The sequence below is a fragment of the Pongo abelii genome, chromosome 18 (assembly GCF_028885655.2).
Source record: "Pongo abelii isolate AG06213 chromosome 18, NHGRI_mPonAbe1-v2.0_pri, whole genome shotgun sequence".
NCBI classification, from domain to species: domain Eukaryota; kingdom Metazoa; phylum Chordata; class Mammalia; order Primates; family Hominidae; genus Pongo; species Pongo abelii.
In genome coordinates this window covers 2,552,250-2,567,957 of record NC_072003.2, presented here as the reverse complement: position 1 = coordinate 2,567,957, position 15,708 = coordinate 2,552,250, and the positions used below count along the sequence as shown (strand labels likewise).

General features: G+C 52.7%; 2 protein-coding genes across 4 annotated transcripts in view; both read right to left on the bottom strand.

Moving 5' to 3' along the window:
* The window catches only part of CCNF (cyclin F), a 31,564-nt gene extending 28,225 nt beyond the window's left edge, over window positions 1-3,339 (bottom strand). The window contains exons 1-2 of one of the 3 annotated variants that reach the window (XM_009250343.3): window positions 3,227-3,339; window positions 1,350-1,504 (exon numbers count right to left, since the gene is read on the bottom strand). In XM_009250343.3, the coding sequence (XP_009248618.3) occupies window positions 1,350-1,504; window positions 3,227-3,242 (171 nt within the window). In that variant the 5' untranslated portion in view covers window positions 3,243-3,339. 3 annotated transcript variants of the gene reach the window in all.
* A 2,342-nt stretch (window positions 3,340-5,681) lies between these two features.
* The window catches only part of LOC112129411 (ATP-binding cassette sub-family A member 17-like), a 111,919-nt gene continuing 101,892 nt past the window's right edge, over window positions 5,682-15,708 (bottom strand). Inside the window, 6 exon segments of the mRNA XM_063717818.1 lie at window positions 5,682-7,108; window positions 7,609-7,679; window positions 7,889-8,079; window positions 8,323-8,536; window positions 9,772-9,886; window positions 9,939-10,112. Of these exon segments, the coding sequence (XP_063573888.1) occupies window positions 6,863-7,108; window positions 7,609-7,679; window positions 7,889-8,079; window positions 8,323-8,536; window positions 9,772-9,886; window positions 9,939-10,112 (1,011 nt within the window). The 3' untranslated portion in view covers window positions 5,682-6,862.

Below are 15,708 nucleotides of genomic sequence, written 5' to 3'. Positions count from 1 at the left end.
GGCAGGCAGGACGGAAATGTGTTTTGTGCTTCCCCACTGGAGGCCTTGCTAGTGGGAGTGTGGAAACAGGTCACAGGGACTCAGGGCAAAGAACAACACCCATGATGGAAGTCTCAGGTAGAACCCGGAGCCTATGCGCTGGGCCAACGCAGGAGTGTCCAGGCCAGGACCTGGAGCACAGGTGAACACTTTAAGCACCAAAGTTTCCACTGCCATTGGAAATTCAGCACCCCCTGGGGTCCATAAACTGTGTCACACCTGCAATGGAGGTGGCTTTGGGAGTCAGAAAATGGGTTCTTGCTGGCATTTCCCCATGAATCCACTGTATACTCTAGGTTAAGTCACTCAAAGTAAGCCTATGGTTCCAATATCTAGAAAATAACTCCTAGAGTCCTTTTCAGTGTTAAATGTTACATGGGATTTGTGCTCAAGAACATATTCTTATTCTTTTAAACACTATCCTATTTTTTAAGGGATGCAAATTTCACTGCCATAAAAGGGTACTTTCAGCCAGGTGCAGTGGCTCATGCCTGTAATCCCAGCACTTTGGGAGGCCAAGGCGGGCGGATCACGAGGTCAGGAGATCGAGACCATCCTGGCTAACACAGTGAAACCCCAACTCTACTAACAATACAAAAAATTAGCCAGGCATGGTGGCGGGTGCCTGTAGTCACAGCTACTTGGAAGGCTGAGGCAGGAGAATGGCATGAACCTGGGAGGCGGAACTTGCAGTGAGCAGAGATTGCGCCACTGCACTCCAGCCTGGGCGGCAGAGCGAGACTCTGTCTCAAAAAAAAAAAAGTTACTTTCTTTGTTGACACTGCAATGAACAGAGGCAACTTTAGCGTGCTAGGAGACAGCAATACGAATTTCTGTAATCAGAATGTCTTAAAGAAAGCATCTGGTAATGATATCATCCTTGTTTCCTTTTTGCCCTCCTTTTTTTTTTTTTTGAGACGGAGTCTCGCTCTGTCGCCCAGGCTGGAGTGCAGTGGTGTGATCTCGGCTCACTGCAACCTCCACCTCCCAGGTTCAAGCAATTTTCCTGCCTCAGCCTCCCTAGTAGCTGAGATTACAGGCGTGAGACACCACGCCCGGCTAATTTTTGTATTTTTAGTAGAGACAGGGGTTTTGCCAAGTTGGCCAGGCTGGTCTCGAACTCCTGACCTCAGGTGATCCACCCCCCTCGGCCTCCCAAAGTGCTAGGATTAAGGCGTGAGCCATCGTGCCTGGCCTCTGCCCCTGACCTCTTTTTTAGCCAAAGTTTTGTTCTGACAGTTAAGAACACAAGGCCTTGATGGTATAATCAACAATGCTAGGGCTCATAGTATTTTCATCCAGGGACTTACAGCTCGGACAGCCAGGATGTCCTCTACAGAAAGCCATTTCAGGATGTGAAAGAGTACATCTTCGGGGAGACTCAAGATGGTCAGGTTTCGGGGCCTCCTCCTTATTCTTCGCTTTGTAGGATAACAGAAACACTTGGCACACCTACAGTGGACCACTGAAGGAAAAAAAGACAGAAGCCTTGATAAGATGAAAAATTATTCTATATACACACCCTTGAAGGGAAAAAAAAAGAATAAAAGTTACATCTGAAGATGATCTAATGGTTACTATTCCCTGTGCCACAAAAGATGGAACTATGCTTCTTGTCCCAAACAAAGATTATGTAAAGGAGTGGCATTGCACAAATTACAGAAGAGATCATTCATTTTCAAATATTCAACAAATATTTATGGCAAATAGCGCATATCATGTAACTTGGCTATTGGGAAACTTTCTGATCCAGAGCCCACATGACAGGCAGGAAGGGGAAAAAGCTGCCGAGGCTGAGGACGGTTTCCCACTCTCAGGAAAACTCCTGGGGCCTTTGCTGGACAGCTTTGCTTTTTGCACACGTGACCAAGGTGCATAATGTTCAATAAAGATCTGTGGGCTTGAAGAGTCTGGGTTTTTTTGTTTGTTTGTTTGTTTTTTTAATTATACTTTTAAGTTTTAGGGTACATGTGCACAATGTGCAGGTTAGTTACATATGTATACATGTGCCATGCTGGTGTGCTGCACCCATTAACTCGTCATTTAGCATTAGGTATATCTCCTAATGCTATCCCTCCCCCAAGGAGTCTGGTTTTCAAGTCCAAATTAGAAGGGTCGGCCCTGGAGAGAAGCCACAGACTTGGAGGCCGGGGCAGTGTGCGTCCAAGTCTCAGCTCTGCAGAGTCTCAGCGTGCCCTCCACTGTAGAATGTGGAGTTGACAGCTACGCAGTAAGGTTGTTGCTCAGGTCCCAACACAAACCTAGACCTCTAGGTTTGTGTACAGATGCAATCATTCAAGGTGAGACGGGCATTCCACCCACCAGGCAGGCAGCCCAGACATGCTTCTCAGATGTGCTCTCTCGTCTTCCCACAGCCGGATTTTCCAACTCCTACTCCAGCAACCCCTTCCTCACCTCAGGTTCCTGCCTCCCCATCTACAAATCTACCTTTCTATCCATTCTTCCTTCCAGTCTTGAAAGGAAGCACCACTCCCCTCTGTGGGCCCAAATCCCTCCCCGCCTTGCTAGGACTTCTAGCGATTGCTCCTGGCTCCCCTCTCCTGACCCGGGTCTTCCTGTCGACAATTAAATCAGCTGCAAAAGCCAAACGTATTCCAGGGCGACGAATTCTCAAAGATTCTATAGACCTCTCCACAAAATATTCCTCATTCCCCGGCTCCAGGACAGATACTGTGATAATAGCTGAAACCACAGCTCGTGCTTCCTGTGCCTCAACACGCGCGGGGCCGAACGCTGCTTTCCACAGAGCTAGGTCCACGGCCCCGCTGGACGGAGGCTCGGTCAGGGCTGGGCCAGGCTGTGGGATCGCTTCGCCCCCACGCGCTCCGCAGCCCTATCCCCGACCAGGAGGCGCTGGTGTTTGGCTCCCCGGGACCCGATCGCCGGATCGCCGCCCTGGGACCCGATCGCTGCCCCAGAAAAGGGCCGGAAAACGCCGATGCGGGGGAAGCCGCCGAGGGGCTCGGGCGCCCGCCGGGCATTTAAACCGCGCGCCCGGCCGCCGGGGCTCCCTGCGCGGGACGCGACATCCGCCCCGGGTTAAAGAGCTCGAGCCAGCCCTCTTCAGGCCGCCAGGGCCTCCCCTCCCGCGGGACCCGCCGTCCGCCCAGCAGGGCAGGCAGAAGGAGTGTGGGGCAGAAACCAGCGGACATCGCCCCGCACTCACCGCCGCCGCTCCCCATCGCCGCGCTCGCGTCGCTGCCGCCGGAGCCCGCCTGAGAGCGCGCCCGCGCCCCGGCTGGAGCGCGCGTAGCCCTTGCGCAGGCGCAGACCCCGCCTCACCGCCCACCCCAGTTTTCAAACGCGCCCGGCCCTCCCATTGGCCTACCCGGGGGGGCCGCCGCCGGCCCCGCCCACGTCCCACCCCGTGCTCGCCTTATTTACCGCCCTCCACGTCCACCCCGCCTGCTCCGGGCGCCCGCCATTGGCCGCGCCAGGACGCGAATTCGAACATTGGCCGCTGATTGGTGGAACCCGCGTGGCTGCCCCGCCTCCCCAACGGGGGCTGGGGTCCCGGAGGAGCGCTTCCTGGCCGGCGGGCAGGGGTTTCTAGGCGTCCCCTCCCGGCTGCTTGGGTGCGGGCTTTGCCGCTGACCCCGGCAACCGGAATCTGCGGTGCCAGATGGGCTGCGAAGGCGCACGCCTGCGGCCAGGGGAAAGAGGACTCCTTGGCGTCCCTCGCAGTCGTGGCCGTGATCCAGCCTGGGACAGCCCCGACGTGGCGCTTCTAGGACGAGGCCGTGCCCTGCCCGGGTCCCGGGGTCGCTCCTGGGCCCGCGACTCTCACCACCAGCCTGCACGGCCTTGCTTTCCGCCGCCTGCTTCAGGTGGAGACCCTTGGGTTTGTGGCTGAGCCGCTGCTGGGCGGGGATGCTGGCCCGGATGGTGGTAGAGAAAGAGGAGATCGGAGCTGGCGCTGGAAGTCTCCCCCGCGGAACGCTGAGCCCTTCTTCCTGCGAAACGTGGCGCACCCTGGACACCTCAGTGCTCCAGCCCTGGGGCAAGCCCTCCCCATCACTTTGGCCAGATGCTGCCCCCTCTCTGGCCTCCTCGGCTGCTACCTGGGAGCTGCTCGCCGCGGGAAGTGTCCCATCTGCTCACTCTTGTCTTGGGCAGAGCCCATCTGAGCTGTCCTTCAGGAATCAGCCACACCGCACCCCTTTTACGGCACAGGCTGTCAAGGGGAAGACTCACAGCCTCCTGAGTGGTGGAGGACAGAGGGGCTTTTCCTGGGGAAGGCAGGGGCCTGGGCCAAGGCTGCCCACCTCTCCCTCACGCTTCCCTCAGTCTGCACCCTTCTATCCTTCCGGGTCCCCATAGAACCCCTTCAAGTACTGGGCCTGCCCTGGGCACACAGACAGGAGCCCTGGCGTGTAGGCTTCAGCCGGCCTGGGGCAAGAGACAGAGTAAACACGTGATCACAGCACAGGGTACAGAAGAGTCCGTGGCCCCAGAGAGGGCCTGAAGTTGGGACTATTCCCTGTCCCGAAATCAGGAAGCGGGTGAAGGAGGGTGAAGACAGGACAGGCTGAGCGAGTTTGGGGCCTGCTCCCCAGATGTTCCATGTTCTCAGCCCCCAGATTTCTTATCCCCTCATCTCACTTTTGTCCTCCTGGGTTACTGTTTCCTACTTTGTCACTGTTACCTGTCTCCCCCTAGGGCAGAGGTGCACTTTCAGGGTTAGCTTCCATAGCGTCTTGAAGAGATTAATCAACTAGAGCCAGCCATGAGCACATTAGCCACACCAGCTGCCTCTAGAATCTAGAACAGCATCCTTGTCGTTTAGCTCTATTCTGTGCTTTGTGTCCTGATCACTCTCCTTTCAATATGGAGAGGCAAATTTCTTTTTCAGGGAGCAGGAGTTGTCTTGACTGCAGCCATGCCTGCTTTCGCCCCACACCCTGCGCTGGCAGTGGGAGCCTCCAGGGCTGCCCCGGGGTGATAAGTGGCTCCTCCAGGGTGTGGGCCCGTTTCCCACTGGGCTTCAGGAAGGTGAGACCTTGTTGGAAAAGTCTAAACTGTTAGGAGCTCAGGGAAATTCCTGGTGGAATGAGGTGTCGGTTGAAAACGTTATGGGTAGTGAGGGGCGGAGGAGAGAAGGGAAAGTGAAGTAGCTTGGGAGCCTGAGAAATCCCACATTCAGAGAAGAAGATGGGCCTTCAGTGGAGGCAGAGAGGAGCATGGGAGGAATGAGAGCTGGATGTGGGAGCCCAGGGAGTGGCTTTCATCACAGGGAGCAGTCACCTGAAACGAGGACTGAGGAGGGTGGGTTGGTGACCATGGGTGTGCGACGCTGTTGTTCTGGGCAAGGGGTGCAGGAAGCATAGGCAAGGCCTGTGCATGACACTTTCCTGAGTCCTGGCTGAGAAGGGGCAGAGACCAGCATCTGCACTTCCCAGAGGGGAGCTGAGGGGCCTGTGGCAAGGGGCAGAGTGAGCTCCACAGAGAGAGAAAGGCCGCTGGATGGAGCCTGTCTCAGAAGAGAGATGAGTGTACATGACAAAGGCATGCGGCCACATCCATCTGCATCTGGACAGTGCGATGGTCTGGCGCCCATGGGGCCTCTGCTCAGTGGTTCTCATGCTGGAGCTGCGCCAGAGCACCTGCTATAGGGCTTCTTGCAACTCGGATTGCTGGCCCTGCCCCAGGCATTTCTGATTCAGTAAGTTTTGGGTGGGGCCCAAGAACCTACATTTCTAACAAGTTTCCTGATGGTGCTGCTGCTGCTGGGAACCCCACTGCGAGAACCTCTGCCCCAGTGCAACCCTGGCTCCCCTGCCTGTTGACGTGGGAAGTTACTGGCTGCCTCTAAGCCAGTCTACCCATGTGGGAGGTGGGGCGCTGTCCACTTCATGGGTGGATATAGGATCACATGCAGCCCTAAATTTGCAGGAGCCAGGGAAGAAGATGAAAGCGCACATCCAAATATTTAAATATTGTAACATCCTGACTTAGGCTAGCAAACTTGTCAATATTTCCTCCTTCCTTCAGAAGAACAGTGACATTACCACCTGTGAGGCCAGGTGTGAGTTTAGAATCATGGTCTCCATGAAGCTTCACTCTTGCATGTGATCATGGAAGCCAGCCCCACCCTGGCCTACGGGCACCCTCCTCTCTGTTTCTGGCTCTATCCTGCTTTCCAAAGGATCTGCACACGTGTGGAAACCTCCACGCACCCATCCAAACTCCCCCCGCAGTTCTGCAGAGCCGCTGCTTTGCTGCATCTCGCGTCTCAGGGTGTGTTGGGCGGCATGGCCTGCCCTGGGAGGGAGTGCACTGGATGGACAAACCATCTGGGCAGGGGATTCTAGAGAAGGAAGAGCGCAAGCTTTAGGTGAGCATTTCCCTCTGCCCTGCAGACTTCTTGCCCATGAGCAAGGGGATGACCAGGACAGACCCCTTGAGGCCGGGCCTGAGGGTGGTGTGATCAAATGACACAATGCCTACAGGGGACCAACCACAGAGCTGGCACCTGGTCGGGTCATGGTTAGTACTGTGGTCACCCCCTGGCCACCGCCCTTGGAAAGGACATGCAAGATGTTCTGAGGCTGCTTCCACAGCCAGGTCTCAATAAGACCACAGGCTACTCAGGTGGTATTCGGGCATCCCTTTCTAAGGAAACGCACCTGGGTTCTCCAGCAGGCCTCTTAAGTTCTCCAGTGGGCCCCACTCTGCTCCGTGCACTGCAGTTAGGGGGACAGCCCTGTGCTGAGCTAGCTGGGCCGAGAGCTGTCTCTGTAAGCCCTGGAAACCCAGGGCAGGCCATGCGCACCTGGGCCAACCTGGCACTGGTCTGTCCTTATTACAGCAGGACAGGCTCTGAGGGAGGCAGGGAGGGAGGCGGAGAGAAAAGCTGAGAGGGAGGCAGGGAAGGAGGCAGCGAGCACGATGAGGAGCCCGCCTGCTCTGCTTGCTCTCGTTGGTCTTCACTTTGGACCAGGGGCACAGGGCAGGCGAAGCTCAGGAAGACGTCCTCCATGGTGACCTGACTGACTGAGTAATCGTCCAGCATGTACTTCTTCTTGACTTGCTCCAGAGTGCCAAACACCTGAGGGGAGGGAGGAGGCTTCTGTGGCCAGGCTGTCCCACAGACGCACACAGGGGAAGAGAGAGGGTGGGAAGGGCTGGCCTCTGGGACTGTGACAAGGCCCCAAAGAGGCCCATCCCTCTCTCAGCTGCTCCAGAACACCTCCCAAGAAGTCAGTGCTACGGATCTCAGCTGTCTGTGCTCTTGGGTGGGAATGGTATCAGAAGGCCAGAGGCCTGGTGGGGTCCCTGGCTTGCTGTGTGTCCCCAGGCATCTGGTGTTCCCTCTCTGGGCCTGCTCTCCTCTCCATGAAATAAGTGGGCAGGAGGAGCCAATCTTCAAAGTCCCTTCCAGCAGAAACACCTTCTGTTCTATGAAATCCACGTGAACGTTGCCATGGAGATGGCAGAGGACAGGGGCAGCACTGAACATGACTTCAGGGGGATGGGGAGGAGAGAAAGAGAGGCAGAAAGAGAGACAGAGTTACCCCAGAAAGGGTCACCTCAAAAATGTGCGCTCACCACCCAGCTGAGGTCTTGGCCCAGCAGATGGTAATGGACCATGCATTGGTGCTTGTCTTCAAGGATGCTACCTGCACGAAGGAGAGATGATGTTGCTGTGACAGCTGGACCGGAGGATCGGGGAGGGTGCCTGGGTGCTCGGCATTGGGGTCCTCATCCCAGGGATCAGGGAGATAGGACATGGGAGGGGTGAGGCACCGACTCTCCTCACGGCAGATGGGAGATGCCTAGGCAGGGGCCCAGGGCCCACCCAGTGGGGGCTGCCAGGGCTGAAACACACCTGGAAAGGTCAGGTCCATGAAGGCCTTGAACTCCTCCAGCGCCTCCTGCTGCCCTTCGCTCTGCACCTTAGCCCTCAGGGAGTAGCCACTGCCGAACTTGCTCTTGAGGTGCTGGGGGCTGCCCAGACACTTGAACTGCCCCCGCACCATGATGGCCAGCCAGGTGCACAGGGCCTCACACTCCTCCATGCTGGGGAGAGGGCAGGGGCCTGAGACAGGGCTGGGGGTGTCAAAGGCTCATGCAGACAGGAAGGCGTTGGTGGCCTGATCAGGCCATTCCTGATACCCATGCTCAGAGTGTGGCTCAGGTGCAGAGCCTAGGGAATCTCCTCAAAGACTCTCCACCAGCTGCTGATGGGTCTTCTGGCCACCTGGCTCCTTCCCAGCCTACCTGGTTTTGAAACTTCCTGTGACCCACAGACCCAGGCTCTACCTATGGGAGGTGATGACGATGGCCTTGCCGGACTCGTGGGCTTGTGCCACAGCATTCCAGAGCAGGCGCCAGGCCACGGAGTCCATGCCAGTGGATGGCTTCATCCTGATCGGATGAAGGCAAGCTCTCCGATCAGGGCGATCGATGCCAGTGCTCAACTTCCGCTGGTTACCACCACTGGGGGTGGAAGGGAGAAGGTTGGGTGATGGCAATGGTCAGTCTCCAGCAGTGAGCAGTGCCGGTTCAACACTCACCCCCTTTCCTTCTCTATTCAGGAAGTGTTCCCACACCCCTCATGGGGCTTTCAGCAATGCAGCCCACCACTTTCACCCACCACTTTCACCCAGAGCTGAATTGTGGCTTGGGCTATCCACTCAGGGAATAACCCGTTCCCCTGGACACGGGGATGAGTCCAGGGTGAGCACATGGCTGACGAGTCTTCTTTGAGGGTTTGAAGTGTTGAGGGCAAGCACTTCTCCATCTGAGAGGAAGGGCATTGGCCCATCTTAGCTAACTTAAAAAAAAAAAAAAAAACTGGATGGACATGGTGGCTCACACCTGTAATCCCAGCACTTTGGGAGGCTGAGGCAGGTGGATCACCTGAAGTCAGGAGTTTGAGACCAGCCTGGCCAACATGGTGAAACCCTCTCTCTACTAAAAATACAAAAATTAGCTGGCTGTGGTGGTGGGCACCTGTAATCCCAGCTACTCGGGAGGCTGAGGCAGGAGAATTACTTGAACCCATGAGGCAGAGGTTGCAGTGAGCTGAGATCATGCCATTGCATTCAGCCTGGGCAACAAGAGTGAAAACTCTGTCTAAAAGAAAAAACAAAAAAACAAACCATATAGCATTTACTATGTGCAACACGCTGTTCTAAACTTTGCAAATGTGAACTCATTTGATCTTCAGAAGATGCAGGGAAACATAAAAACCTGCTTGAAACAGGAGCCAACAAAGAGAGAAGACCCAAGGGACATCATCATCTGACCCCGGGCTCACTTTGCCAGAGGTGTGGGCACCTCTGCATCCCAATCCTGGGTGTGCAGTACCGCTGCGTGCCTCCGGGGGCGCTGCACACAACACGAAGGGAGTCCTTGGACCTGCGGGGCCTGTGGCCTTGCTTTAATTGGAGTCGGGCTTCTATCACTGACAACAGAAGCCTCAGAAATACCCCATGCGCCTTAGCAGAGCATCAGCAGTTCAAGTACCCCAGACCCAGTGGTATGAGGTAACTCTGGGCTTAAAATGCAAACTTACTGAAAATAGAAAGCCCTTCATAAAGTGGCAGGGAGAAAGGTCCGTCCTCACCTTATCAGGACAGTAACACCTGTGATGCCATCTGCCTGACCTCAGCCACATAAGCTGCCTTTGGCCTGGGTCAGCTTCATAACCCAGTCAAGCCCAGGACCAAGAGGAAGGGGTACCTTGAGGCAGCCCAGGCCACTTACCTCTTCCTGCAGGGATGGAGGCCGCCCCCAACCACCTGCGCAGTGACCTCATGCCCAGAGCTGGGGGCTTTGCCCTGCTCTCCAGGTCTGGGAAGAACTGGAACTCATCTTGTAACTGGAGGTGGAGGGGCTGAAGGAAGCCCCAGATCTCATCTGTAGGTCTTGACCAGCTTGTCGGCGTACATGTACTTGACTAAATCCTCAAGAATCTGGTCCACACAAGCACTAATGGGGTGCTCTGGGATGCCCCCGATCTGGGCATACATGACCAGCATCTCATGGCCTGTCATGAAGTTCAGCAGAGCATGAAATTGAGGACAGTAACCAATCCACCACTGTACCTAGGTTAGAAAACAACCCAGAGAGGGAGGCACGTCAGAAGAAACCTCTTCCCACCAGGCTCACCAAGCCTCCAATGAAGCAAGGGCCTGGACACCTGCTGGTCTTGCTCTAGGCTGCTGCCTCTGCCACTACGCGCATCTGCCACGTGAATGCACAGGCACACTACTAAGGGGCTGTGAGTGGAAGTAGAGTAACGTAAGGGAGCCTGGGACAGCCCTTGCTGCTGGTGTCGTGGACAGGGTGGAGCGCTTGTTTGGCTCCTCCTCCGGCCCACCCAGTGTGAAACCTCAGCACACAGTGCCTCCCTAATTCCTGGTGCCTTTGAAGCATCCAGTCAATACAAGAGGCTTGCTTTGCTTTTTTCCCCTTTAGAAATATTTTCTATTAGGCATGTAATCTGCAAATAGATTTTCTTTGTAAAATATTCATGCAAAGACTCCTGCAGTCTGTTGGCTCAGCCCACTGTGGCCAGGCAGCTGTGCACCCTCTAGACTTCTGTGTTGGCAAAGGCACCTGCGTGGGCCTGTGCGCCTTGCTCAGGACTGGCTGGGTGCTGTTTTTGCCAAATGGTATCATCGCATATCTACCATTCTGTAACATGCTTTTCTTTTTTATTTTCTTTTTTTGAGATGGAGTCTCGCTCTGTCGCCAGGCTGGAGTGCAGTGGCGTGACCTTGGCTCACTGCAACCTCCACCTCCCAGGCTCAAGCAATTCTCCTGCCTCAGCCTCCTGAGTAGCTGGGGTTACATGCGTGCACCACCACACCTGGCTAATTTTTGTATTTTTAGTAGAGACGGGGTTTCACCATGTTGGTCAGCTGGTATCAAACTCCTGGCCTCATGATGTACCTGCCTCAGCCTCCCCAAGTGGTGAGATTACAGGCATGAGCCACCGTGGCCAGCCAACATTCTTTTCTTACTCAATATTATGTCTTAAAGATATTCCTAGGTCAGTAAATACAGATCTACCCCCACTTATTTTAACTGCTTCTTAGTCATCCAGGGAAGGCTTCTAGATTTTATTTAGCTGTTTAAAAATTTCATTTGACTCATTTCCAGGTTTTTGCTTTTATTTTTTTTTTTGGGACAGAGTCTCACTCTGTTGCCCAGGCTGGAGTGCAGTGGTGTGATCTCGGCTCACTGCAACCTCTGCCTCCTGGGTTCAAGCCATTCTCCTCTCAGCCCCCTGAGTAGCGGGGGCTACAGGTGCACGCCACCATGCCCAGCTAATTTTTTGTATTTTTAGTAGAGACGGGGTTTCACCATGTTGGCCAGGCTGGTCTCAAACTCCTGACCTCAGGTTTTTGCCTTTCTAAACTTGCAGCTGACCACCCTGGTTTGCGTCCATGTTCATCTACTCCCAGGTGCCGAAAAGAGTGGGATGCCATTTTTGAGAAGTAACCACTGTTTTTCCCTCCTATTTTCTCCCCTCTTCTCCCTATTCAAACAGCTGGACAACCCTGGGCTCCACTGCCTGAGGTTGGAGGATGGGAAGGATTTTACAGAGTGCAAAACAGAAAACCACATGGAGGCTGGGCACGGTGACTCACGCCTGTAATCCCAGCACTTTGGGAGGCTAGGCGGGTGGATCACTTGAAGCCAGGAGTTTGAGACCAGCCCGGCGAACATGGCACACACCTGTAATCCCAGATACTCCGGAGGCTAAGACATGAGAATTGCTTGAACCCAGGAGGCAGAGGTTACAGCAAACTGAGATCACGCCACTGCACTCCAGCCTGGGTGACAGAGGGAGACTCCAAGAAAGGAGGAAGGGGAAGGGGGAGGGGAAGGGGAAGGAAAAGAAAGAGAGAGAGAGAGAGGGAGGGAGGGAAAGAAAGGAAACCACATGGAGTGTCTGCTTAGTGAAAGAGAGGTAAAGGAGAAGGCTGTCAGCATGGAAGAATGTTACAGAGACCTCACACAACTAAGGGCCCGACTTTGGTTCCCAGAGTGGGGCTTCCCCCTTTCCCCTTTTCCTCCTTCTTTTTATAACAGATTTATTAAGATACAATGCACATACCACATAATTCACCAATGTGTACAGTTCAGCTGCTCTTAGCACATTCAGATCCATCATCACACTCAACTTTAAACACTTCATTGTTCCCAAAAGAAACCCTGTACCCATGAGTAGTCACTCCCCGTTCCCTTTAACACCACCAGCACCTGACTACCACTAATAAGCTTCCTGCCTCCATGGCGTTGCCTATTCTGGACATTTCATATTAATGGAATCACACAGCATATGATCTGTGTCTGGTTTTCTGGTTCATCCATGTTGTGGTGTATGTCAGTGCTTCAACCCTTTTTATGGCTGAGGAATATTCCATATCATACAGCAAGACCACATGTTGTTTATCCATTCATCTGCTGATGGACATTTGGGTTGTTTCCACTTTTAGCCACTATGAGTAATGCTTCTATGAACATTCTTATACAAGTTTCTGTGTGGATGTAGGTTTTTCAGTTCTTTTGGTTATATACCTAGGAATGGAATTGCTGGGTCATATGGTAATTCTATGTTTAACCTTTTGAGTATCCTTTTTGATAATTTTAATCTTTTAAGTGGAGTCTTTGTCCACTTATATTTAATGTAAGTACCGATGTTTGGATTTAAACCTAATATATATATATAACTTTTTTTTGAGATAAGGTCTCACTCTCTTGCCCAGGCTGGAAGGCAGTGGTGTGATCATGGCTCACTGCAGTTTCAACCTCCTAGGCATAAGTGATCCTCTCAGCTCCCAAGTAGCTGGGACTACAGGCACACACCACTGCACCCCGCTAATTTTTAAATTTATTGTACAGGTGGAGTTTCGTTATGTTGCCCAGGCTGGTCTCGGAGTCCTAGGTTCAAGCCATGCCCCCGCCTGGGCCTCCCAAAGTACAGGGATTACAGGTGTGAGCCACCATGACTGGCCTAAATCTATCATCTTATTCAGGGCTAGCTAGCCCATATGTTCTATGTTCCTTTTTCTCAATTCTTCTATCACATTTTTTTTTCATTTTTCTATTTTTCCCTTCTATTAGCTTAAAAATATGTACTCCTTTCTCCTATTACTTGGGTTGTTCCTTTAGAGATTAAAACATCCTTGACTTAGCAATGGATATCATTAACTGTTTACCATATTCATGAGCAAGGTAGGACCTTAAAATACTTTAACTTTTTTTTTTTTTGAGACGGAGTCTCGCTCTGTCACCCAGGCTGGAGTGCAGTGGCGCGATCTCGGCTCACTCCAAGTTCCGCCTCCCAGGTTCACGCCATTCTCCTGCCTCAGCTTCCCGAGTAGCTGGGACTACAGGCGCCTGCCACCACGCCCGGCTAATTTTTTGTATTTTTAGTAGAGACGGAGTTTCACCGTGTTAGCCAGGATGGTCTTGATCTCCTGACCTCGTGATCCGCCCGCCTCGGCCTCCCAAAGTGCTGGGATTACAGGCGTGAGCCACCACGCCCGGCCACTTTAACTTCTTTTACCCGCCCCTGACTTAAAACCATTGTTGTCATGTATTTTACTTTTATCTGTATTTTAAACCTCATAAGACATTATTATTATAGCTTTCAGTCAAAACTGACACATCTCCCTTTTTTTTTTTTTTTTTTTTGAGATGGAGTCTCGCCCTGTTGCTCAGGCTGGAGTGCAGTGGTGCACTCTTGGCTCACTGCAAGCTCCACCTCCCGAGTTCAAGCGATTCTCCTCCCTCAGCCTCCCATGTAGCTGGGACTACAGGCGTGTGCTACCACACCCAGCTAATTTTTTTGTAGTTTTAGTAGAGACGGGGTTTCACCATGTTGGCCAGGATGGTCTCTATCTCCTGATCTCGTGATCCACCTGCCTTGGCCTCCCAAAGTGCTGGGATTACAGGCGTGAGCCATCATGCCCGGCCACACATCTCCCTTTAAAAAAAAAACAAAAACACTTGGCTGGGCACAGTGGCTCATGCCTGTAATCCCAGGACTTTGGGAGGCCAAGGTGGGCAGATCACAAGGTCAGGAGATCGAGACCATCCTGGCCAACACAGTGAAACCCATCTCTATTACAAATACAAAAATAACCCGGGCATGGTGACGCGTGCCTGTAGTCCCAGCTACTCGGGAGGCTGAGACAGGAGTATCGCTTGAACCCAGGAGGCGGAGGGTGCGGTGAGCCGAGATCACGCCACTGCACTCTAGCCTGGCGACAGAGCGAGACTCTGTCTTTAATACATAAATAAATAAATAAATAAATAAATAAATGAATAATCACTTTTTACTCCTTTTTCCCCCCCGGGTTCCCAAAGTGCTGGGATTACAGGCATGAGCCACCCCGCCCAGCCATCCTTTCTGTATTTTTTTTTTTAATAGGGTCTTGCTCTGTCACCGAGGCTAGAGTGCAGTGATATGAGCATGGCTTGCCATAACTTCAAATCCTGAGCTCAAGTGATCTTCCTACTTCAGCTTCTGGAGTACATGGGCCTACAGGAGCATGCCACTACACCCAGCTAATTTGTTATTTTTTGTAGAGATGGGGGTTTCACTATGTTGCCTGGGCTGGTCTTGAACGAACTCCTGGCCTCAAGCGATCCACCTGACTTAGCTACCCAAAGTGATAGGATTACAGGTATGAGCTCTGCCACCGCACCTAGCCCTTTCTGAATCTTTGAGTTTCCATCTGGGATCATTTTCCTTCTGCCTGAAACTTACTCTTTATTATCTCCTTTTGCATACATCTGCTGGTGATAAATTCTCTCAGCTTCTATTTATCTGAAGGTCTTTTTAAAAATACCTTCTGGCCGGGCGCTGGTGGCTCACACCTGTAGTCCCAGCACTTCGGGAGGCCGAGGCGGGCAGATCGCCTGAGGGTGGGAGTTTCAGACCAGCCTGGCCAGCATGGTGAAATCCCGTCTCTACTAAAAACACAAAAATTAGCTGGGTGTGGTGGCAGGCACCTGTAATCCCAGCTATTCGGGAGGCTGAGGCAGGATAATCGCTTGAACCCAGGAGGCAGAGGGTGCAGTGAGCCGAGATCACGCCACTGCACCAGCCTGGGCAACAGAGCGAGACTCCATCTCAAACAAACAAACAAAAAAACCTTCTTTCCTAAGTATAGTTTTATGGGTTACTTTACTCTAGGTAGGTTGTTTCCTCTTATATCACTTACAATGTATCGTTCTATTGTCTTCTGGCCTCTTTATTTCTGTGATGGGGCCAGCTGCCAGTGTAACTGTTGCTCTTGTGAAGGGACTCCACCTTTTATCTCTGGGTCCTTTTAAGACTTTTTCTTGTGTTTGGTTTTCAGCAGATGTACTATACTGTTCCTAGGGGCTGATTTCTTTTTGTTATCCTGCTTGGGGCTAATAGGGCTTCATTTGTGATTGATGTCTTCTATAAATTTTGAAAAGTTTTAGCCATATGGTTTCAAATGTTGCCTTGTCTCCCCTTCCTTTTGGAACTTCTGTTACACACATATTAAGCCTTCTCACTGTATCCTTCCTATGTGATTAGTCATATGTTGCTGCATAACAAATTACTCCAAAATGTGGGTGTCATTTGTTATTTCATGGTTTTTATGCATTAGATCAGGAATCTCAGAGCAGCTTAGTTGGATGGTGCTGGTC